Source organism: Diadema antillarum, unplaced genomic scaffold, assembly GCF_040938485.1.
Source record: "Diadema antillarum isolate AM-2024a unplaced genomic scaffold, OU_Dant_1.0 scf00000131, whole genome shotgun sequence".
Taxonomy (NCBI): Eukaryota; Metazoa; Echinodermata; class Echinoidea; order Diadematoida; family Diadematidae; genus Diadema; species Diadema antillarum.
Window position 1 is genome coordinate 1679946 of NW_027271020.1, and position 26781 is coordinate 1706726.

The 26781-nt window shown below is 38.1% G+C and overlaps 1 protein-coding gene across 1 annotated transcript; it reads right to left on the minus strand.

The window, feature by feature from the left end:
• Window positions 1-838: 838 nt before the first annotated feature.
• On the minus strand, window positions 839-26028 carry LOC139720648 (carboxypeptidase B-like). The gene is made up of 11 exons (XM_071632005.1): window positions 25901-26028; window positions 19267-19342; window positions 18351-18464; window positions 12584-12685; window positions 11565-11666; window positions 10872-10997; window positions 9880-9990; window positions 8769-8859; window positions 7980-8179; window positions 2121-2205; window positions 839-1023 (listed from the first exon to the last, which is right to left on the minus strand). Exons 1-11 carry the CDS (start codon window positions 26026-26028, stop codon window positions 839-841), a joined length of 1320 nt encoding a protein of 439 aa, XP_071488106.1.
• Window positions 26029-26781: the final 753 nt, after the last annotated feature.

Genomic DNA, 26781 nt, shown 5'->3' on the forward strand with positions numbered 1-26781 from the left:
TTCAATGTCTTTTAGTGATAATTTTTGACATAATGACAACTGTTTTATGAAATATCAAAGAGCATAATAAAATCATTATAAGAGGAATTCAAATGTATTTGCTAAAAAATGGTTTTGTCATGGCTGAGATATCTTAAACAAAGCGATTCCTATCAAAGGTGGGACCCAACTATATCAAAATCGCTTTGTTTTACTTTGTCCAGTTGTTTTGGATATCTCAGCCATTACAAATCCGAATTTCATCAACTAAACTTTAAATTCCTGCTCTTTAACATTGCATAGAGTGGTTATCTACTTATCTCACAAAAAGTTAGAAGCTGAGTACCTCAGCCAATACTATACCATCCCTATGACGTGTGAGGCGTGACCTCTGGAAGACATATTAAAGGGAGACATGTAGTTTTGGTTGAGGTGAGGATTCAGCTTTTAATTTTTTGCCAGAAACGTACTTAGAAATCACTTTATGAAATGTTAAAGAGCATATACAATTCTAAGAGGAATTCAAAGTTCAAATGATGAAAATCGGCCTCAAAATGGCTGAGATATCCAAACACAAAGTACAAGTAAAACGAAGTGATCCTAATAAAAGGTGGGTCCAGCCTTCTATAAGGATCGCTTTGTTTTGGATATCTCGGCCATTTTAAAACCAATTTTCATCAAATATTTTTTTTTATTCCACTTAGAATTATAATGTTCTTTCATACATCATAAGACTTTTTCATTATCTAAAAAAAAGTCACAAAAAAAAGCATTGGAAGCAGTTTAAACTTTGGCACATAAAGAAGATCTATACGAGGTAATAATTCCTGCAAATCGGCACACGCCGGTCACTTTTAAATTAGTTATTCAGCATATAGAGGGCGTACTGCTTGAGTCCCTCGAAAGTCTCTTCACCCGACGGTATGATCTCCGAGTCGGGAAGGATGAACCCCCTTTGGCCCTGGTCTCGCAGCTCCACGGTGGTGGAGTAAACCACGCCCAGATTGTCATAGACATAGTCTATCGAGGACCCCGAAGCTACATCTGTTTGATAGATTGAAATAAATATGGAGGATGGAATGAGAATAAGAAGAGGAAGTAGCCGTAGAAGTAGTGGACGAATAAAACAATACATTAAACTCCTGGAAATTCCAGGTCCGAGAAAAAAAGGGACGGGAGGGGTGGAGGATTTAGGATTGAGCGAGATTTTAAGGGTATGTCATTTTAGTGGACGATTAAGTTAAGCCAATGCACGTTTAGAAATGATATAACAAGTACAAATAGGTGATATGAAGTCATAACAAAAAATGGAAAAGAGATTATGCTTGATGTGAGAAAAAAAAACCTAGGGTAAAACAATTATTTATTTTACCTTTACGGCAATGATCTGTTGGAACTTGAAATGTGCCACTAGAATCCAAGATATGCATACTGCGTGGATGAGCTTTTGTTTTTGTTTTTTTTTGTTTCTGATAAAAGATAGTTGTAATTGAATTTTATGCTTCTGTTTATTGTCGCTAAATTTGGAACGGCCCCTCTGGCAAAAGAGCTTTTAGCAAAAAAAAAAAAAAAAAAAAACTGTCTTACTCACCTAGGTGGAAGTAAATACTTGATAAAAGAAGTGAACATGGTGTGCAAAATTATTGTTTTGTTTTGTTTTGGTTTTGTTTTGGTTTTGGTTTTGTTTTGTTTTTGCTGTGCGAGAATCAAAAAGATAATCGCTAATTCCCTTCATACAACATCTGAGTACGTGAGATATCCATTTGTAGTCTTCTTACCACCAGAATTACACATTAATTATGCGAGTATAAAAATGCGAATAACAGTAAACATGCAGATAAACAAAGACCACAAACATAAGTGATAGATTTTGATCCTTGTCTTTTGAGAAATAAAAGAAAATAATTTCCAACTTCATGTAATCTTTTCGTCTTCCATTTTTCTGTGCTGTCCGAAACGCAACTGATTCACGACAAACGTGCAACTTTTGCATAGATCCACTTTGCCGTTGAACTTCCGTCGCATAGCATCAAGTTTCAGTTGAAAATGCCCTTTTATTCAGCAAATTCCGTTCACTTAATCACACCCAGGGTTTTTTTTTATCTTTTCTTTAGGTTTTCAGAATTCAATCGACAACTTACAGAGAGTGCTTGCAATTGTCCCATAGACGTACGAAGTTCCGAACACAGCTGTCAGCGCCTTAACACTTTGTTCGGCTTGGGCAATCTGAAATACAAAAACAGGCCGAGAGACGCATTGTTTTAATCATAGCACACATTATGCCTTATGGATATCAAAAATTATTGCAATCCTATTATGTTATCAATTCTTATCGATGCTAATATCGATTATCATGATTGCACTTTAGTAGTCGTTCCAATATATTATCCCTCTCAAAATTGATTATCAACATTAGTTTTTCATTACAAACTGTACTATCATTCGCTCACATTGTGTGTAAAGTGAATTTATAGTTTACTGTCAAAAGCACTTTTAAAAAGATCATACAGAGACTAAAGGACAGGGTAAGGTCATCGTTACTGTCACATGAAAATCAAAGAGGGCATAGTTAAGGGATCAAACAGGTGTGCAACGACAGCCAAACTCCGGAAGTAGCGGGGGGGAATGAAGGAAACTGATTCAAAGACCAATATAGAGACGAATACATTAACAGCTAAAACTGTTCAATGACAACAGAACGATTACATCAAAGTAAAAAGGAAAAGGCATGTCATGCCTACTTCACCAAGTGGGTAGGCCTATATAGGCGATGGGGTAATTGAACGTCATGTACGGCCTGTATATATATTATGCACACATTCGCAGTATATGAAGAGTTTGTTCGCAAAAACCGATAAGTTCATATTTGCCAAATGGAGGTATTTGCGATTAAAGGTCAAGAAAAATAAAGAGAATAATAAGACAATTTTTACTTCTTTTGACCATAACTTGAAAAATATACCTTTGTTTGCAGTGACCAACATGTCATTTAAAAGGTATTATTTTGTACTTTATGACAGACACCGGACTTCAAAATCTTCAAAAATGGACTTATCGGTTTTTGCGAACAAACTCTTCATATAAACGTTTTAAAAGTCAAACAGAATGAGGGGGAAAATTTGATCAAACACGTTCATAGGTTCTATACGCAAACAAACGAAAAAACAAGAAGTTTGACGTTCTATAGTTCAAGGGGCATTTCATATGCATTTTGTCCGACAAAGTTGTCGAACAAAGATGTTCTCAGCCAATCAGATGCAAGGATATCAGCAGCTTGTAACAGTTTGTCAGAAAAATATCCGACCAAAATGCTTCATAGGTTAGGGCATTTTAGAAAATTTCTGGACCATCTGTGAAAAAATTGCTTACCAATAGCTTTCTTCACCAGTGTGTTCATAAAGGTATCTACTTGCACCTCTCAATTAGTTCCAACCCAAATCCTTGTGGAAAATTCTGGGGAGCCAATCAAAGTTGGGCATCCGGAGGGGGGCGGGGCAAAAATGGAAAAATATATATTTTTCCCAATATAGGCGTGTGAGATGTCTAACTAGGGGTTTCTGGGGGTGCTGAATCGATTCCAACCATTAGTTTGGAGTAAAAACCACTATTTGACAGGAAAATAGGCCACGCCTCCTTTTTGCCCCAGCCGAATACGTAAATATTGGTATTTTTATACATATCTCATTGGGTTGATATAGTGGGTTTTTAGGGCGCACTGAAAACATTTATGTGCGATGGGAAGTAGTCGATCCCATTTCTCTTATATCCATTACACCAAATATAATCCTATTTCTGCTGTAAATACTTATTAAATGTTTGATTCTCAATGAGTTCGAACCAACATCCGTGTGGAAAAAAACGGGGGGGGGGGGACAGTTAAACCTAGGCAACAAAGGGGGGGTCAAACAATGGGAAAATATTTTTTCCATTGTTTAATAGTAAGCACGTAGATGTCTAATTAGGTGTTTCTGGAGGTGCTGAATGGATTCGAAACATTAGTTTGGAGTAAAAACTACTACCTGACCATTAAAATAGGCCATGCCTACTTCTTGCACCCGCCGAATAATGTATTAGTGGTATTTTTACGTATCTCAATGAGTTTGTAATTATAGTGAGTTCTGTAGAATGCTGAATTGAGGTCTATCATTGAATTTGAGCTATACCCACTCTAAAAACAATGTGCAAAACACTGCAACATAAGTGTGCAATTGGAAGTAGTTGTTCCCACTTCTCTTACTTCCATTATGCCCCATTATAATCCTACAGAAATGTATCTCAATATTAAAACCATGCTACTTTTCACCCTACTCCCCGACATCTCCCTCACTGCTCTCATCAGCTGTTTGGTTGATATTCTGGCAAGAGTTACCATGACATGTGCCGCAAGCAGAAAAATACTTGGCTCCTTGCTCTTTACAACAGCACCTAAGTGTGCTGCACTCCCCTCACAGTTGCAGCTGACAAACTTCAGAAGATAGTCCTTTGCGATGGGGTCTGTTGAAGGGACCGGTGCGTAATCTTGGTCACCGAGCTTCCATCCGTATTCCAACACATCCAATGATGGAGTTTGCAACATTCGCCAATCTCTGGTTTGGAGATAAGCTCGTAGAGAATGCTGCGTTGCAGCTTCTGTTGTCAGGGGCAGTTTCTCAGGTTTGATGCTCCCAGGAGCAGCCCACTTGCAGAAGATGTCAAATGTCAAGTCTCCCAAGTCTTTGGGTGGTTTCCATGGAACACGATGTCCAGAAACACATCCACGGCCCTTTCCGCCTTGTCAGTCTCGCAAAGCTTGTTTATCAAAGTTGATTTGCTGAACCCAGAAATCGCTGACACTGTATCGCAGCCAGAGTAGCCATGCAAGAAGATCAAATACTTTTGGTATCTCTCTGGGAGGGCCTCCCTGATCTTTGCGATATCATAAGATGTTTCTTTGGCTGTTGTGAGGAAGATGGGATGGTTTGCAGCATGATGAATCAGCAAAACCATGATGTCGGTGTCCTCAACCCCGACCTCAACAGGAGAATATTTTGCCTCATCATCTAGAGCTGCCCGAACTATAGCAGTGTCTGCATCATTGTGACATTGCTGTACACTGATCCCATTTCTACTTAATGTCTCAGCAAGCAGCAGAGTGAGCTGGGCCTTGTTGCTCTTGTTATCGTGGAACTTTTCTCTTGGAACGAGGCTTTTGATGTCTGGGCGAATCAAAATGTCACAGCATGCATTCTTTGTTCGTCTCAGGTGATCATGATCCTCAGTGGAGCTGCCGTATCCATCAAAGAGCACAGCGATTTGGAGAAACTGGCTCCCCATGAACTTCACAAACTGGAGGTAGCTCTTGGCAATGCCCTTCCAGGTGAGGTTAGCCTCCCACTTGACGTTGTGCAAGAGCCACCCGCCATCAATCACCAGACTCGTGCAGGGGGTTTATTCAATGGGTTCCACTTAATGTCTTCAGAAATCTTGCTAGGGCAGCCTTGTCTGGCTTTCGCAACTTCTGGTCTTTGTTAAATAGAGACATTGGTGTTGGCGTCAACTCAAATCCAGAACCAGTTCGTCCATTCATCTTGGTAGCACTTCAGCAGCACTCCAGAGGACCCAGTCAACGCTGATCAGGCAGAGGAGGTTGGCAGAGCCATGCAGGCCAAGATGAATGGACGAACGGTTCTTGATTCAATGGAAACTTAGCACAAGGTGAAGTCATTAGAGAGCCTCAGAAGTGGACCCAAAGTCAATTGAAAGAAGCTGGTTATTGACTCACTCAAGCTCTTCAACAGTCTAATCATCATCAGTGAGCGTGAATTCAAGACGAAAGAAGCTCTGTGATTTGAGTTGACGCCAACACCAATGTCTCTATTTGACAAAGACCAGAAGTTGCGAAAACCAGACAAGGCTGCCCTAGCAAGATTTCTGAAGGCATTTGTGGAACCCGTTAAACAAATGCCCTGCACGAGTCTGGTGATTGATGGTGGGTGGCTCCGCATGCATAACTTCAAGTAGGAGGATAACCTCACCTGGAAGGGCATTCGTCGAGAGCTACCTAAAGTTTGTGGAGTCCATGGGGAGCCAGTTTCTCCAAATCACTGTGGTCTTTGATGGATACGGCAGCTCCACTAAGAACCATCGTCACCTAAGACGAACAAAGAATGCATGCTGCGACATTCTGATTCGCCCAGACATCAAAAGCCTCGTTCCAAGAGAAATGTTCCTCGACAACAGTTTAGAACAACAAGGCCCAGCTCATTCTGCTGCTTGCTGAGACATTCAGTAGAAATGGGATCAGTGTACAGCAATGCCACGATGATGCAGACACTGCTATAGTCCGGGCAGCTCTATAGATGAGGCAAAAGATTCTCCTATTGAGGTGAGGGTTGAGGACACCAACATCATGGTTTTGCTGATTCATCAAGCTGCAGACCACCCCATCTTCCTCATAAAAACAGCCAAAGAAACATATTATGATAGCGCAAAGATCAGGGAGGCAATGCAATTGCAATTCCAATTGCAATGGGAGACTTGACATTTGACATCTTCAGCAAGCGGGCTGCTGCTGGGAGCATCAAACTTGAGAAACTGCCCCTGACAACAGAAGCTGCAGCGCAGCATTCTCTACGAGCTTATCTCCAAACCAGAGATTGGTTAATGTTGCAAACTCCATCATTGGAGATCTTGGAGTACGGATGGAAGCTCAGTGACCAAGGTTACGCACCGGTCCCTTCAACAGACCCCATCGCAAAGGACTGTCTTCTGAAGTTTGTCAGCTGCAACTGTGAGGGGACTGTAGCACACTTAGGTGCTGTTGTAAAAAGCAAGGAGTCAAGTATTTTTCTGCTTGCGGCAAATGTCGTGGTAACTCTTGCCAGAATATCAACCAAACAGCTGATGAGAGCAGTGAGGGAGATGTCGGGGAGTAGGGTAAAGTACCAAGGTTTTAATATTGAGATACATTTCTGTTGGATTATAATGGGGCATAATGGAAATAAGAGAAGTGGGAACGACTACTTCCAATTGCACACTTATGTTGCAGTGTTTTGCACACTGTTTTTAGAGTGGGTATAGCTCAAATTCAATGATAGACCTCAATTCAGCATTCTAAGGAACTCACTATAGTTTTAAACTCGTTGAGATACGTAAAAATACCAATAATACATAATTTGGCGGGTGCAAAAAGTAGGCGTGGCCTATTTTAATGGTCAGGTAGTAGTTTTTACTCAAAACTAATGTTCAGAATCCATTCAGCACCCCCAGAAACCGCTAATTAGGCATCTCAGATGTTAATACTGAACAAAAATCCCATTGTTCGACCCCCTTTTGTTGCCTATGGTTTACCGTCCCCCCCCCCCTTTTTTTTCCACACGGATGTTGGTATATTTAGTATAATGGATGTAAGAGAAATGGGAACGACTGCTTCCCATCGCACATAAATGTTTTCAGTTCACCGTAAAAACCCACTATATCAACCCAATGAGATATGTATAAAAATACCAATATTTACGTATTTCGGCGGGGGCAAAAAGGAGGCGTGGTCTATTTTACTGTCAAATAGTAGTTTTTACTCAAAACTAATGGTTGGAATCGATTCAGCACCCCCAGAAACCCCTAGTTAGACATCTTACACGCCTATATTGGGAAAAATATATATTTTTTCCATTTTTGCCCCGCCCCCCTCCGGATGCCCAACTTTGATTGGCTCCCCAGAATTTTCCACAAGGATTTGGGTTGGAACTAATCGAGAGGTGTTAGTAGACACCTTTATGAACACACTGGTGAAGAAAGCTATTGGTAAGCAATTTTTTCACAGATGGTCCAGAAATTTTCTAAAATGCCCTAACTATCATGAAATGCCCCCCTGGGCACATTCAATATTTCTTGTCGTCACGAACAATTATTAACCCTTTCTGTGACATGGACTTTGGACACTAACAACGCTTTTGGACTTTCTGTACCAATCGGTATTCAAAGCACATAAAAGGTTTTATCTTCATATAAAAATAGTGCACCTGTTTTGAATAGTCTTTTGGGAGGTCAGTGGTCCAGCCGTACGGGGTCATCCAAAGCTGCGAGTAGCTGTGGAAATCGATGAAGCCCCGGAAGTTGATCCCGGACTGCAGGAAGTTGGCCACCGCTTCAACCTCGACCTCTGAGAAGGGCTTGGGACCACAGTATAGTTCACTACACGGATTCCTGCTCGAGCCAGCTCCTGTTACAAGCATTCCAATTCATTTCAACTTTCAACATTTTCGATAGGCACAAGCGTTGATATGAATACTAGTATACCATTCCAGAGTAGGCTTACAGAACTGAAAATAGATGGGTGTACTGTTGTTGTTGAGTGTTTTTTTTTTTCATTTCTATTTCAGTTGTCTGTTTCCTGTTCATTAGTTTCTGGCTACACAACCCTCACATCATTGTGTCTTATCAGTGCGAAATATAGCGATCCTTTTGCACACGAACAGCCACGATTCAACGGAACATTACTACCTTGTCTTTCAAATCTTCACGCAGAATCAGTTTTCTCTCCTTATTCTAACTACGTCGTCTTACTACTTCTTACAGACGCATGCATTAAACGGGATTCCTGAAATATCACAAAGGCATACGACCATCTCGAATGAATCCAAACACACACACACACACACACACACACACACATAGCAAGAGCATAGCGTGGCCAAAACAAAACAATCAAACAAACCAACAAAGCCAGTGGATTCCAATGAAGTAATGTATCAACCCTGAAGAGACTATGCATTTTGTTATATGTTCTAAAGTATATAACACGAACTTACCACACCAATTGTTGTCCCAGTTCCTGTTCGGATCTACTCCGGGGCACAACGGATTTCGGGTACGAGATCGTGTTTTACGCCACATACGATTCTACCAGTGGAACAAAAATAAGTCCAAAATGTGACGCGATTTGAATATCATCAATTGCACTCACCATAAACCTGATAAATTTATTGAACATGAATGTAATGAGACTCAAAACATATTATTTTGGGAAGAGAGAGTAAGAGAGAAAAAATGAGAAGGGAAAGACGATCGCCTGTAATGAATAAAACATATCTTCATGTTTGATATGATTTGCAAAAATAGTAACTATGATGTTTAGAAAAGTTTCTTGTGTAATTACATTTTCTTTGGGGATTTTACAGTCGTTACGTAGAATAGATTTGGCTAAAGTAATTTTGCACACCCATGCTCACTGTATACACATAAACTTTCATTATTTTTAAAACACGGAAAATTTGAATTGGAGGCTTAAAATGCGTTGCAATTCGGCCGTGAAGAATGCGCGTTTGTGTCAGAAACTTTTCAAATCTTATAACTGATATGGAATAAGTTTTAACCCTAAAGAATGAGCCTGATGGTGCCAAAAACTTTTCCAAGTTTATAAATGATACTGGATTAGTTGTCATCTTAAAGGGATCGTACAGTTTCGGTTGAGACCTAACTTCAGATTTCTAACAGTTTTGGTAATATAATGAGAAATATGTTATGATATGAAAGAGCAAGTAATTGTAAGAGGAATTCAGCATTTATTTGATGAAAATTGGTTTTGAAATGGCCGAGATATCCAAAAAAGAGCAATCATAATAAAAGGTGGGACCCACCTTTTATTATGATCGCTTTGTTTTACTTTGATTTTTGGTGCCTCAGCCATTCCAAAACCGATTTTCATGGAATAAAATTTGAAATCCTCTTAGAATGGTATCCTCTGTACTTTTTCATAAGTGGTTTCTTGGTATCTTGCAAAAAGTTAAAAGCCCAATTCTCATCTCCACCAATACTAGACTATCCCTTTAACCTTATAGAATTTGTTTTGGTGCAGTAGGTACTACTCTTGTCATTTAGAGAAGATTAGATACATCAGTATTTTACACTCACTGTACTCACCGTTGTCCAGGTATATTCGTAACCGTCCACATTAAAGACAGGCAGGATATACCAATCTATTCCGTCTAGGATCTGCTTTACCTCGCTGCTTGAATCATACTGCTTCAGTAGCTGTGACAAAGGAATAGCAACATCGGGGGGAAAGCCATTGAGCTCAAGTTTTGTGGGAAAAAAAACAGACTGATGCATGTAATGTCAAGACAGGAGCATGAACTTCTCTACTTTTACAAAGGGCATGCATTTGTGGATATTTTCCCATTTATATTGTTACATGTTTGTTGGGGATATCATTAATGTTAGGTGATCAGGCATAAATCATGCTCTTTATTTTGCATATGACGGACCGAAGATTTCGCACTAGTTTGAATGCCTATATCCACTCTGCCAGTCGACATATCGATAATACCAGACTTTATATGAATAGCATCTACATGATGCAACACCAACACTTTCTTTTGCGTCTTTAGTCTGACCTGGAGTTTCAACATATCTCACAAAGATAACTTCTGCGAATGATCTCATGAATACGACAAGGGAACGTTACACAGCCATTAATGGAACAAAAAAAAAGAAAGGTGTTCATTTTAGTCTTTATACAACCCGAATGAGTTGAATTTTGAAATTGTGACACCACCAACTCCAGTCTTATTGATCGTTCCTGGCTATCTAGCTTCTTATGGGGTTTGTAGACTCACATTAAGTCTTTAATCCTTTCTTAATTATCAAGCCATCTGATTTAGACGAGGAGATACTAATCATGTAAGTCATTTCTGAACTATCCATGGCCTGCTTTTTAGGCAATCTTCTGTACTTTGCAACGTTACAGTGAATGCATTGCAGCATCTACATGTACTTCCCAGGTATGTTTACTATTCATGTTTTTATTGCAAAATCGGAGCTTTTTATCAGCAGTAGCAGCTGTCACTTGTTGTAAATTTCAGATTTTGGGATTTTGTCGCGAGTAGGGAACGTCTTGGTGGTTAAGATGTTACCTGATTTGTCATGTAAACAACCGTAGCGGGCGATATCCATTCCCTGGCGTGGATGCCTCCTTCGATGAAAATCGCCTGTTTCCCGCTTGCAGAGCCGTTGTGGTATTTATCTGCTCCTGTGGTAATCTGCGAAAAGAGAGGATTCAAAAAATAATAACCATTTTTTTTTCTTGCCAAAGGTGAATAAACTTTCTGGCCTCTACCATGACTACCTTGCATGCTCATGTTAAAACTTTAATAAAAGATAAAAATCGTCATTTAGCATGCGCTATCGCTTTCACGTCGTTCATGTCTTTTCTACTGCTAACACACTGTGTTCTTGAATGTCGGAATTAGATGCCTGTTAAAATCAAATTTGTCATTTGGCTGCTATTTCAGAATAGATTACAAAAATGTTGCCTTGAAAGCTAAAACTATTTCTGCAATCTTAGAGACGTTGCCTCCTGACTATGGCGAGTAGAATAATCCATTTCAATAATTCATATCTAATGATAACTCCGGAGGTTGATACGAGAAAACAAAAAGTGGAAAATATCATTCTGTCCTAAAGATATCGTATGATAATAGAATATAAAAATCAGATTCCAGTGAAACACACGGACCATCAGATGAAGGAAAAGAACTAACACAAAAGTACAATGAAAGCTCAAAAGTGTCTGTGTCATGTAGCATGGGGAAATGTTCCCGATGTACCTTCAAAATGTATATCGTGCGTCCTTCGTACGACTTGCCAATCTCTCGTTTTGAGACGAGATCTCCGTGATTTTTCACCATCAGATCCATCCATTCATTGATCTAAAACCAGGACACAGACGAAAAATCATTCTCATTAGGAACATCTTTGTTACTGAGAGCAGGTTGATAACGTCTAAACCAATTAGTATGGCCACTGAATTTTCTAGGACTTTGCAGAACATTTTGACATAACCTAACACACATGAAAACTTTCGGAATATCATGATTTTACCCCGCAGCTTCTCACTTGAGGAATTACTGAGGGTTTGATATGTTTTAGAATACTGATAAGGACATTAGTATTGACATAACAGAATACTTGGAACGTTTTGCCAAAGTTCCCTTAGAACGCCCTTTGAATAAAAATGGTTATCAATAACAATATCAAATCATGTTACATTTCAAAAATATTGTTCTTTCCACCTGACTTTTGCCATCATGAACAAATCATTTTTCAACTGCTTTTGTCACGCTGTATGGGCATTTTAGATGCTAGGTGTTTGTTCAAGCTGTGAAAAAGAAAGAACAATCTGATTGTGCTGCTAGCAATAAAACTTTGAATGAAAATTATGTTACCATGTTACCAATTCTTTATTATCGCACTGTGAAGACACCAGAAGGCTGAAATTGGGGGTGGGCAAGAAGCCGCCATACAGAAAACGGATTGAGCAGACGTGAAGGCATTCCAGTGGCGGATCCAGAGGGGGGGGGGGGGGGGCTTGGGGGAGGGGGCGCACCGGGCGCGCGCCCCCTCTTTATTTTTTTGTTAAAACAGAAGAAATAAAAACAAAAAATGGGGGAGATGCGCCCCTCCCCCTTTGATTTTGTAAAGGCGCTTCCCCTTTATAGAATTCCTGGATCTGCCCCTGCATTTATTAACTTAGCGACAGCAGCTTATCATGCTATGGGTCGAAACTGACTATCAAGTATCTCATGATACTCGTTACAATAATAGACAACGCAATCAGTAGTCCCACCTCTGCGAGGGTGTGGTACTTGTGGTAGGCGAACTCAGCCCCAGGAAGAGGTCGATCGGCAAACTGCTCATCGATGAGCCTTTGGATATCAGTCTGCAAGATCTGGGGATTAAAGAAAACACGTAGCATTTCAGTTGACCCTTTTTAATCCTGTGCTGCAAGCTACGATATATCATGCAGTGAAATAGTGTCAGTGTTTCAGTTTCAGTTTCAGTTTCGTTTATTCATTCCAATAAAAATCCGTGGTTACAAAACACACAAAACAATAATTAATCGAAAATTGACATAATACAGACAAAACAAGGTTCAAGTTTACATATTTGCCAAAAATCAAAAATTCATGGAAATGAAAAAGAGAACTAGAGAAAGGCCTTGCGGCCTTGTATGAAATAAGTTCCCTCAGGTATATACGAGTACTAGATTATGGAGGCACATAGAGTGTTTTACAGTTTCGAGACAAGAACAGAACAAAAACAACTAAAACATATAGATGTAACAGTCATATGAATATGTGCAGAAAAAATATATGGTTCAGTATCTGTCAAGAAAGTACTTTTTGAGAGATTTTTTGAACATCTTTGAATATTTTTGACAGCGTATATCACTTGACAAAGAATTCCAAACAACGGGTAAATTAAACCGGACAGATTTTTTAGCAAAAGTTGTATTGACCTTAAACATATGAAATAAATTACTGTTACGAGTATCATAATGATGGATGCTGTTATTTACGAAGAACATTTCAGAAATATTAAGAGGTAACATATTCTGAAAACGCAGAAATCCAATTATTGCTGTATAATATAAGAACAAATCATGGAAATTCAAAATCTTCAACTTTTTAAATAAAGGGGCTGAATGAGCAAAATAATCACTACCAGTGCAAATACGAACTGCCTTCTTCTGCAACTTTATCAATGCATCTACTTTATACTGACTACAATTTCCCCAAACAACTACACAGTATGTTAAATAAGGTAATATCAATGAATTATACAAAATAATAAGAGCACGTAATGGCAAATGATATTTTACCTTATGCAATATGCCGACACACCTCGAAATTTTACTATTAACATAATCTACGTGTGTATTCCATTGTAAATGTTTATCAATATGAACACCAAGAAATTTAACACTCTCTAATCTTTCAATACAATGTGAGTCAACTGAAATTTCAATGTTCTGTATTGAATCAAAAACCTTACTAAATTTATTATAAAACATAACAAAACTAGTTTTATCAAAATTAACAATTAACTTATTACTTTTAAACCAGTTACTAACTTTTTCTAACTCAAACTCAATATTATCCTTCAAATGTTCAGTTCCAGATTGGGTATAAAATAAGGTGGTATCATCTGCATATAATATGAAATCAAAATTTGTAGAAGAATGGATGATATCATTAATATATATCAAAAACAGCAAAGGACATAAAATAGAACCTTGAGGGACACCATAATTAACTGCAGTTAAAGGTGAGGAACAATTTCCGAAAACTGTATATTGAAAACGGTTTGATAAATAATCTGAGAACCATTTTAAAGGGGTCCCTCGAATACCATAATAATGTAATTTGTACAATAATATTTCATGATTTACAATATCAAAGGCCTTTGAAAGATCCAGAAAAAATCCAAATGCAAAATTATTCATATTCAAAGCTTTAACAACTATATCTTGGAGTTTTATCAAAGCATGATCAGTCCCATGATTTTTTCTAAAACCATACTGGTTGTTACAAAGGATATTGTTAAAAGACAAAAAAGAAAAAACCCGATTATATATACATTTTTCTATTATTTTTGAAAAGCATGGTAATATTGATATGGGTCGATAATTATTAAATGAATGAGATTCTCCTCTCTTATAAACAGGTACTATCTTTGCAACATTCAATTTTTTTGGAACTGCACCTGTTTGTAGAGATAAATTGAATATATAAAGTAAAGGTTTCAAAACTGAATATATTATTTGTTTCATTATGTATACATTTAAATAATCAACATCATACGAAAAACCGTTTTTCAATGATTTACAAACTTCAATCAACTCAGATTCATCTATGGGTTTTAAAAAAATCGACTTGGAAAAGTGATCTGTGAGGTAAGTATCGAATGAAGGAATACATGTCATATTATCAGACAATGAATCTAATGCAGTTTTACAACAGTTTTCAAAATGAATATTAAATTCATTTGCTATTAACTGAGGATCATTTATTTCCCTGTCATCACTAACAAAATAATCAGGGAAATGTTTCTTAGATTTTTTCAAAATATCATTAATTATTGACCAAATACCTTTGTTATCATTTCTATTTTCTGACATTCTGTTACAATAAAATGTTTTTTTAACATGACGTAAACAATTGTTCACTTTATTTCTATACATTTTATATTTCCTTTCATTTATAACAGTTTTATCATTCAAAAATATCTTATACAATTTATGTTTCTTCTTTATATATCTTAACAATTCTGGGGTAATCCATGGTTTCCTTATTTTACACTTACGGACACTACTTTTCTTCAAAGGCAAATTTCTGTCTACTACTGAAATCAACAAAAACGAAAATATATCATAAGCCTCATTTGCATCAGAAGTTGAATACACAGAAGACCAATCTAAATTACTAAGTTCTTGTTTTACCTTTTTCAAACCTTCATCTGATATTTTTCGATTAATTTTCTCCTGAGATCTTTTCTCATGTTTTAATACTGTTGTATTTGTAAACATAAAAATTGGTAAATGATCAGTGATATCAGCATAAAAACTGCCACAATCCAACTCAGAACAAATAACGTTGGTGAAAATATTATCAATGAGTGTTTCACTATTCCTTGTTATACGTGTAGGGGTATAAATTAAAGGGACCAAACCATAGGATGAGTTGAGATTTATAAAACGTTTGGCTTCTTGATCTAACGAAATTCCGAATAAATTTATATTAAAATCACCTAAGATATATACATTTCTACGTTCATTTGAAATAATACGAATAACTCTGTTATAAAAATCAAAAAACAAATCCATTTTACATCCTGGTTTCTTATATATCACACCCACAGTTGAGTTGTTATTACTGCCCTCAAAATCAACAAAAAGATATTCACAACAAGCCTTCTCTTCTTCAGTTTGAAGGATATCAATTCTGGTCTTAAATTTAATACTATCCAAAATGAAAAATGCTACCCCACCCCCTTTCCCAGAATACCTATTTGAATTTATAAAAGTATATCCTTGCAATTTATACGGGATTATAGGAGTATCAACTATCCAAGTTTCAGATATTGCTATCACAGAAAAAGAATGTTTAAGTGATGATAAAAAATCATAAATGGAATCAAAGTTTTTCTGCAAACTTCGGGCGTTGAAATGTATCAAACTAAGACCAGATCTATCATCAAACTTCAGATCAAATTCACATGGCGTATAACATTTGTATGAATTGGATATTTCTAAGAAGTGAATATCTGGATCTATACTTTCAAGTGTATTACTCATTTTGAATATAAACACAATTTTTTATCAAATATTCAGCGTCAATGGAATTCATTATAATCAGTAGTATTGAATGTTGTATTGGAACATATTTATATCTTAATTCTGCAAGTTTTGAGAAAAGTATGGATGAAAATGAAATATACACACACAGAGACATCGCAAGAAACACACACATTAGGATTCATTCAAGGACACTACTGGAATAAAGGGGGGAAAATCAGACACAAAATTTAGTAAAACACAAAAATCACATCAAAGAGTCAAAAAGAGTTCAAAAGTCTTTGAGTATGCAGAAGATAAAGTTAAAGTTCCACCAGGAGATAGGATGGTCGAGACTTGATGATTATATCATGCATGTTAAAAGTCATAGCTTTTTTATGTCTTTTGTGTTGTGGACCAGTCTTGTTTGATTGTTTGTTCCTTTCAACAGCACGTAGATGCGACCGTCTCTGCTCCATGCCTGTTCAACTTTTTCGTTTGCCCTTGCCTCACTGAGGAGTTTCTGGTTCCGTGCTGTCAGATCCTCTACGATTGACATCCTCTGACCCTTGAGCTTGCGGCGTTTGGAGATGAATTCCTGGCGTATCCTGTACGATCTGAATTTCACGATGATGCCCCTCGGGTTGTCTTTGCTCTGTTCCCTCTTCGGTCCAACTCTATGAGAACGTTCAATGTCCTCCAGCTTCAGGTCTGCTTTCAAGTGCTCTTTCGCGACTTTCAGAATGATGGCATCAGTGTTTTCCCCCAGTCTCTCGGGGTAGCCAAATAGACGAACGCAGTTCCTTCTGGAGTATTGTTCCTGGGCATCAAGCTTAGCATCCATCGCCTGTATGCTGTCTTTCTGGTCGCTGACCTGCTTTCGGAGGTCAATGAGCTCTCTGGACTTTTCATTGTTGCTCATTTCAAGGTCCAGTATGAGGGCATTTTGTTTCTCTATGGTTTCCTCCATTGCTTTTATCCGCTTGGAAATCGTTTCTTCTACCAAAGAGATGAAGCTTTTGTTTTGTAGAATGTCTTTGATGACATCTTGTGTCAGCTGGGTGGAGTCAACCCGGTCAAGTGTAGATTGGGATCTGGTCTTCACAGTAGGCTTGTCAGAGGACATGTTAGGCACAATGCAGTCTTAACGACCAGATTAGGGCAATAACAATGCAAAGGATTTTTCAAAGGGGCATTCAGAGAGGTTCTACGGTCCAGTGACTTGCACAGACAGAGTGTTAGTATGCAGTCTTCTCCGAGATACTCCAGCAAAGTGATCATGTGGGACTGACACATATATCCTCTCAGGGAAAGTAATTTTGACACACAAAAATGAAGCAAAGAATAGGCTCAGTCACAACACATATATATCATAGTTCGACTCCTGGTGGATGACCTCTCTCCACACAATGTTCACATATCAAAGTTACTCTCACAAATTGCTGAAAACTAGCTCAATTATGATGAACTTCACGAGCCACTCACGAGCCACTCTTCGCCACTCTTCGCCACCACTTCTGGTGTCCTCCGGAAGGAGAGTGGGAGCATAAATAACAATGTGACTACCGATTGGTGACTATGACAATATCCTCTTCTTCTTCTTCTTCCCTCCTCCTCCTTTCTCCTTTTCCTACCCTTTTTCTTATTACCATCATAATCGTAAGTATATTCTTACTCTCATTCTTATTATTGTTATCATTATCATTATTTTTATTATCATCAGTATTATCATTATCATTATTGTTGTTATTTTTATTATTATCATTATTGTTATCGTTATTGTTATCATTATATCATCATTATTATTCCTATTATAATTTCATTATTATTATGATTATCATTATCATTATCATTATTATTATTACCATTATCATTATTACTATCATTATGATTATCATTCTTATCATCATCATTATTATCATTGTATCATATCAGTAGTAGTAGTAGTAGTAGTACCATCATTATCCACAGACTTGCACTTACGAGGTCGTCAACCATGATAGGCCCGATCCTCTGTACCTAAATATCGCATAAGCTAGACGATCTCAAAGGGATTTCCAGAAAGCTTAACCGCATGTCCACCTGGTAGCAACAACCACATGTAATGCACTCAGCAAATCGACGAATATGAAGAAACATTGATTGCCAGTCTAGCATCAGGTGAAACATACAATATAATTCTTTTCGGGGAAAAAAGGAAATACCTATAATGGCATTTTGAAAACAATGGAGACGATTACGGCTATGGATGTTCAGTGTATGGTATAAACTCGAGTACCTCAAATTTTAGGAAGGACCGCTTGAAAAATGAAATGAGTTCATTGACTGAGCCGGGCGAAACCAGGACGTCCACGGGCCTGCCGAGCGTTGACGGATACTGCCAAAATGACAACTGCAGGATGAAATTAAACACAAGAAAACAAACATCACCTCTGGGCATACCGTTTCTACCCCAAAATATTGCTTTGGTTTATATCTGTATTGGACGCTTCCTTTGTTTGCATCGAAACTATATCTGCAAGTCAGTATTCCATAAAATGTAAAAATGTACCATAAGCATGAAAATACGTTTCGCATTTCCCTGAGGCCCCTGAAAATCGCACGTCCTCAACCTAAACAAAACAAGAAACAACAACAACAAACACAAGGCATGTGTACTTCCTGAATCGTGTGGCGACAAAGCGCCATGTTAAGGCTCGCATTCACGGTTTTTAGGGGCCAGCATTAGGTTTCCTCTTCCAATACTCCCCAACAAGTCAATAATTAAAGGCGAGTTTCAAAACGGGTCCGGCTTCTCCCTTCTAGTTTCAAACAACGTGCAGAGGAGAAGATGATAATCATATCGACCCTTTTGCTTTAAAAGAAGTGGCCGCTTTGTCTTTTCATCCTGAACAAGACTACTTTAAAGCAGGTTGTAACAGACCACCTTCTCGCCTTCTCATTCTAAAAAAAAAAAAGCGCCTAGGCGATTTTTTTTCTTCTAGCAGTCACCCTCTATTATCTTATCTCCTCGTAGGAAAGAGGAAGGGGTGAGCTTCAACAAGTTGCCCCCTTACTTGAAGGTATAACCTTTCCTTTTCTGTGTCAGAGACGTTGGATAGTGTTCGTACTGTCATGGGTTTTTTTTTCTGTGTCAGTTGGCATTCAAAGCACATAAAAGGTTAAGCTTTAGTGAATATCATGGGTAAACTTACATTGTGCTTGTTGGCTAAAAAATCCACTGCTTCTAACTCCACTTGCGATTGAGGAGTTATCCGCCATAACTGATGTCTATAGGAGAGAAGGAGAGAGATAAATTAAAGAAAAAAAGGGGAGAGAAGAAGACCAGACCAATTATATTAATCAAATTTGCACTCAATTATGATGAGTTCACAGATTACTTCGAAATAGTACTTCTTTCAGGCTGTCGTTTATATATTAATACACTGCACTGCGATTAACGGTATTTACGGCAAGTTCATCTTGCGGTTTTGACACTGATACTGAAGGTGATGCTGTGTTGATCTTTTGCTAATCACTGACACACTGGTATCTTACGGGCCTTTGCTCTGGAAACGTTGGGGCTTCGTACATTGTACTGTAAGGTGAATTTACATCACAATGCTTGACCCGAGAGGTCACTCACATTGCACTCTCTCCTTTTTCCTAATTCTTCCACTTTTTTTATTGTGGTTCTCCACAACATTTATATAATATGAAAGAGTAATCATAGGTATCAGACCGAAGAATAGATTCATGCACTGCACTATGCTTTCGCGATCAACGGAAAGGGTATGCCCCAGTCAGCCTGTGTACGTGTTGAGCAGTATATCCACTTCCCTGACGTATTTTTGAGGATCGCATATAGGATTCCACTTTATCTGATCATCAATTGCAGTATCTGCTTCATCGCTTCCCGTGAGAAGCGCGTGCAATCAATGTGAATTACGTTGAGAAGAGAAAGATAAGTGTCATAATATGATACTTTATTGTTTATACATTTTGTATATTGTACAAAAATGTACAAGAAATAAAGTTTCGATCGGAGGGGTGGAGCATGAACAATAGATTTGAACGACCACACACATAAACTGATAACATTAATTACGTATTTTCAGAGATACATAATAATTTAACATACTGACATTCAGAATCAGTTTTAATATATCTGTAGATATTAAAGGGGGAACATTTCTATAGCCTGACCAAGCACAAGTTTCGTGTATAGCAATAACAATGTATTATTTCACAACCTGTTTTGGGCCAGCCTAACCTCTTACACCTTTGTTTACATGACTGCTTACATGGGTTTCTTTCAGACGTGCACGTGAAAGACCAGAGTAAACATCAGCTACGGGCTGATCAAACGAATCGAGACAAGTACGCAGTACCCTCAAATCGGTTCATCTAATGAAGGGCGATTCTGCACAAAGTGCACGAGTTCTCTTTGAAGTACATTGAGCTATAATCATGGAGTCATGGTTAATTTTCTGAAACCGTGATCCAATATAGCTCGTTGACCTCTAAGGTGTATTGAGGGATTACAGGAGAGATACAAGGTTTTGCGGTAATGAACGATGGTAAAACCCTGCGAAAATCAAAAATAACCCACTGGACTCTACTGTTGGTCACTCGAATCCATAGATCATCAAATGTTCCGTCGCAGTTAACTTTGTTTTTGTTGCCAGGTGTGTGGAAAAAGTCGCGAATCAACTCAATCAGCGATGATATGGCGTGTGATTATGTGAGTCTCTGCGTGTGTGTATGGGGTGGGGGGGGGGGATCGTCTTACCATGAAAATACAACCATGCAGTCACAACGTATCATCAGCAAAATCGTATTGATGATGATGGTGATTATTTAACAGTCAATCTACTCATCATGAGGTTACCATACTTTCATTTTTATAATCAAACATCTTTGTCATTGCCTTTGAAGCAGAACAGATGTAAATACAAATGAAAAGTCGTCAACAGTAACGACAATAATTCTACAGCGGATTTTATTCATCGTGATTTGAAAAGGTGAACGCTGATTTTATACACTTTCGAAATTGGACAACATGGCACTATGAATATGAATTGTTTGTCGGAAAACAGAAACTTTCCCGTCCAGAAATATCAATATTATTTAGTCCTGGCTTTGCTAGTCACTTATTCATAAACTATTGGAGTAACAATTTTTATATCGAGCGCGCATTCTCCTAAATACTTATATCAGTTACTTGTACAAGTGCGCCGCCATCTCAACTTCAGAACCTTGAGGAGATGGTAAAATGAAATTCGTCGTTGATTGTAGATCATAATCATAATGAGAAAAAAAAATGGAATTGGAATCACCGTGATCATATTATAATGTATGTATTCTAAGTAGATAATACAATTAACTAAATATAAGGTCTATGATTCTCAGTATAGTTTTTTGGCTGTACAATATTATTCCATCCACATTAACAAAAAAGGACAAACAAACATTAATGGAACCTCAACAATATCAGTAGGCAGCTTGACGTCGGGTCAAATTACTGTTCAGGCCAGTCTGCTGTACAATGCCTGGTGAACGTCAACTTTATTCAGTCTCAGAAAATGTTACTGGTAGAATGGCCTTGTTTAAAGTGTTTCCTAGTGTACAGTAATTAATAAAGAATGGCATTTCTGTTCATTTTACCCTAAATAGGGTCGCGAAAGTTTATCTACAGAAAAAAGAACCACTACTTATATAGTATCAAACGTATTCAAATGCAATGCACTCAAGTCATAGCTGTAGCTCTCCCAAAACAACATTTACAAACGCTAAGGTCATTTTTCCAAAACGACTGAAATATTTGTAATAGGTCAGTAAAGTCTATTGTTACTTCATTTAACAGCTATGGATTTTCATTTCCTTAAGCAGTGGCGGATCCAGAGGGGGGCGCACCGTCCGCGCGCCCCCTCTTTATTTTTTGCTAAAACAAAAGAAATAATAAGAAACTAGACCCAGAATTTGTCAAGACTGACAAATTAGGTGATCCGTTTTTTTTTTTAAATCAATGATTCGAGTTTTCACCTGAGATTAGGGACATTGGTCGTGTGATGTTTGGATTCTCATTTTGAAAAGGGAGTCAGACCTGCCATCTTGGGTACCGAATTCCGTATACACTATCAAAGATGCAGAATGAAGTATATTTGACCTTAGACCCCACTTTGCACCCCCAAGATGGCATCTGAGCAAAAAGTGGTTATTTTGTGAAATGATTCTTGTAACATGGTCTTTGCGTGTGCAAAATATGGGAAAGATAAGACATGTATTCACCAAGATACAGGATGAAACATTTATGACCTTTGACCCTAATTTACATACCCAAGATGGTGTCTGATCAAGTAGTTGTTATTTTATGAAATAATGTACGTAACATTAAATAAACATGTGCAAAATATGGGGTTGATAGGGGCTATTTTTCTTGAGTTATTGCAAAGAAAATTGGAAAAAGAAAGAAATATGAAAATACATCGAAGATAACCTTTAATTTCAACCACGTTTTTGGACGTGATCCCGATACCGGATGAATAAAAAAGGGAACACGTACGATAGCGCAAAGTCTCAGCTACAACATATTAAAATCTGGGAGAAATTCACAGAAGGGTAAGTGAGCTACTGCTCGATAAAGACAATCATGTCAATTTTCACATCTACAAAAATTCCCTCCCATAGAGGTAACACGTCATAACGAAGATAAAGAAAGAAGTACATATGACCTTTGACCCCGATCTGCACAGACAAGATGTCATCTGAGCAAAAAGTGGTTATTTTGTGAAATGATCCTTGTAACACGGTCTTTACGTGTGCAAAATATGGGGAAGATAGAACATGTATTCACCAAGATACAGGATGAAACATTTATGACCTTTGACCCTAATTTACATACCCAAGATGGCGTCTGATGAAGTAGTTGTTATTTTATGAAATAATGTATATGACATGAACTAAACATGTGCAAAATATGGTGGTGATAAAGTATGTTTTTCTTGAGTTATTGCAAAGAAAGTTGGAAAAAGAAAGAAATATGGAAATACATCGAAGATAGGCTTTGATTTCAACCAAGTTTTTGGACGTGATCCCGATACCGGATGAAAAAATGAAGGGCACACTTACGATAGCCCAAAGTCTCAGCTACAACATATTAAAATCTTAGAGAAATTCACCGAAGCATAGGTGAGCTAGTGCTCGAAAAAGATAGTCATGTCAATTTTCATTTCCAGAAAAACTGCACTCCCATTAAGATAACACGTAAACTGGTCAAATTTGACAAGATTACTTTCAATCCAATATCACGAGGTGATGCCGTCACCTAATCAAAATGTTGCTATCATATTAATGAAAAAGCATTTAATAAGCTACAACATACTGAAATCTGGGTGAAAATGGGCAAAGGATTAGTGAGATACGCTCGAGTGAACTTGTAATTTGATGACGTCATTTTGAAAATTTACTTTTTTTACTTTATTAAGAAATTTGATATCTTTTAATCATTTTTCCAGCATCGTCAACCCATGAAATGACATGTACAACTCATCAGCTTTCAGAATATGTAAAGAAAATGGGGGGTCACCGTTCATCCTGACGAGTAAAATCGGATTTAAAATTGGCGGTTTTTTGGCATTGTTGCACTGTATATCGCCATTGACGCGCGCGCGGAATTTCAACTTTGACAGGCCCGTATGGCGTCACATTGAATCGGATTGACTTGAAACTTGGTAGACGTATTCCCTGACATTTCAGGCAGGCGATATTAAAGTGTGAAAAAACGGGAAATTTCTATTGCATATGAGCTGCGCGTGCGTGTATGCGCGCGCGTACGCGTCCGTAATTTTTTTTCAATTTTTAAAAAAATGCTCTAAAAGGTCTGAAACGTGTGTAAAAAAAAATTGAGCTCGATTTGAGCATACAAATATTTCAACGAGCGCGTACGCGCACGTTTTAAGGTATAGATGAATGAGTAGAATGCGCTTAACTTGAAATATATGTGACGTAAATTTCATTGAAAAATTCCATTCCATTAATGAGATATGATTGAGAATGTGTTTTCATATAATGACGTATCACTGATTTTAGTTCGATTGCCGTCTTTGGGAGACGATACATATATGGTATAAGTTTGAAATTGATTGGAAGAGGACTTTCTGAGCTAATCGATGCACAACTTTTGGGGAGAAATAAGAAGAAAAAGAAGAAGAAGAAGAAAGAATCCGTACAAAAACAGAAGGTGATCCGAGAGGATACTCGGATCACCTAAAAATGGGGGCACGTGCGCCCCCTCTAATTTTGTAAACGCGCCTCCCCTTTACGGAATTCCTGGATCTGCCGCTGTTAAAGACTGGCTCTTCATTTTATCTATATCTTAGGACATGTGCTGTAACGTTAACAATGGGTAGGGTGTTAGTAAAGGTGTTTTATAAGATTTCGTAAAAAAACATGTTTTTGTATTGTTTTATTGACCTTTTGCTCCATTTTTTTCTCTCATGTGGTACATGGAGTGTGCGGGAGAATGTAATGACACTGATAACAAAAAAAAAAAAATTGTCATTATAAAGCAACATTTATTCACACAGCCATACTGGCTGCCGAATTTGCTTTTTGAGAAGGTCATGCAAGTTTCAGGATCATCGGCATATCGCTTTTTTAGTGGTTGCTATCAGGGTATTCGCATTCAATTCTATTCTCTCTTTCCCGTCCTAGTTATCCATTTCAATTCAAATTCCTTTTTTCTGAAAGTAACATTCTTTAAAGATCTCGGTATTTGTGTCTTCTGTAATAAATTATCCAAGCCTCATCTATATATTACCCTCTGACAGCTTTAGTCCTGTAAGTCAAGAGTGTAAAGAGTTCCCAGCAGGAATTCAGCGCAGACATTACCGGAAATAATGTTCCTGCACTCTCTTTATCATTTGATCACATGCTTGATGACATGAACATATCGCATTTATAATTATATTCTGTACCTACGACCCATGGAAGAGTTACACTAATGTATACGCTATTTGAATCACCTCCCTCCTGGTTGAATCTAGGTGTTTGGGTTACATACATTATTTGTCATTAGAGAGAGGACATTATGGCTGTAAATGTAGGTACATGCACGTACATGTATACCTGGGAAAAAGAGTAGGGTATGTCATAGAACGGCATATAGCATCGTTCACCGAACAGACAATGATAACATAAAGGGCAAGTCCTATTATGATAACTTGATCGACCGAGTTCATTACTTCTACGCCATATTGCTTTACAGAGTGCAGCTCTCTGGCAGGATGTATATTTCGCAGATGAAGTTCAAAAGGATCAAACAGTGCATTGCAACAAGGGTCGGGGTCGTTTGGCGCAGATGCAGATTGTTAAACGATCCCTTTGAATCCGACTGTTAACACTCCCGGAGTGGCAATCTTTGCAGTCGATGTGAATTAGGATCAATCTCAACGAACGATTATGCTACCGACTCCCTCAACTCCGAAGTGAGACTTTACCGATCGTCGAGTATTCGTATACCTGTTGGGCCCTAGGTCTAGATAAGGAGGTGTACTAACACATGTACTTCTTGCTGTGCTTAAAAGACTATAGTTATATGTGCATGGTATGTTCTTCATTTTCTTTGAACAAAACTCTGTAGTGGTAAAGCAATTAGATCGAGTATAACGCGCACCAATTCAATGAAAAAGTTTTGTTTACATATTACAGTTTAACACTTTCTGCGCCAGTGCGTCAGTGAACTTGAGTGAGATCTGAGCGAACGGTGGTGCCTAACCAATCTAATGGCATGTGAAAGGGGATGAGAAAGTTACAAGATAAGGGTGTAATTGCGGTTAGGATACTTGCCCGTCGTATCGCACCGGACCATCCCCATGTGCCTGCGCCAGCCCGCAGGGCAGGCAGACGAGAACGCACACCGGCGCTAGTAGTAGGCTTACCAACAGCATACTAGTTGTAGGTCGATACGCCACCATCGACTCTTTCCCGTAGTCTGAAAGACCGACCTTCTTGCTCTGGGGCCAGGTGTCTACTTCCTTTATAGACGCTCAATGAAGCAATACCAGTAATCTGCGAAATTCCGTTTTCCTCTACGCTAATTCCATGGCTTCACGAATACAGCTTGGTGATGTTCTCCGGCATTATTGATCGCATGAGCTTGTTAATCACCGCGCCGTGGAAAGCTGCAAGCGCTTAATCGCGGTGCGGTGTTGAGCCAATACAGCTTTGGTCCGCCTATACTCCACCAACAAAAGTGAATCGCTGCACCATCGTTATTACGAAACGCCTACATAAAAAATAAACAAACAAAAAGTTTCTGTTTTCTGTTGCTTTTCAGATCATCTTTGCTCAGATGAATTAACAAGATTACTTTTTCCTGGGTCAAGAAGAGAAAATTATTTTGATAATGATATTTATTGACATGGATTCCATTGGCTGGGAAAGGGGAAAGTGCTCATGACCACATTTTCAGGTAGTTTTTCGTTTTTCGTTTTTTGTTTGTTTGTTTGTTTGGTTGTGTTTTTTTAATGGTTTTTGGTTGTGTTTCTTTTTGGTCTACACGTGTATTACGACAATAGACAATAGAGATGAGAAAAATTAAGGTCGAGAGTTCCTACTACCCAGCTGGCATCCTGGGACATACAGTAACTTCAGTTGTTACGATTACATACATATATGTGAACATACGAATAATTTAATCTACATAAAAGTGAACTATTCTTAAATTT

Excerpts from the sequence above, each read along its gene's own strand:
- LOC139720648 (XM_071632005.1), bottom strand. The coding sequence starts at position 26,028 with ATGGTGGCGTATCGACCTACAACTAGTATGCTGTTGGTAAGCCTACTA. Across the intron at positions 12,686-18,350 it reads GGTCCTTCCTAAAATTTGAG|ATCTTGCAGACTGATATCCA; the intron begins GTACTCGAGTTT and ends TTTAATCCCCAG. Across the intron at positions 10,998-11,564 it reads GCACGATATACATTTTGAAG|ATTACCACAGGAGCAGATAA; the intron begins GTACATCGGGAA and ends CTCTTTTCGCAG.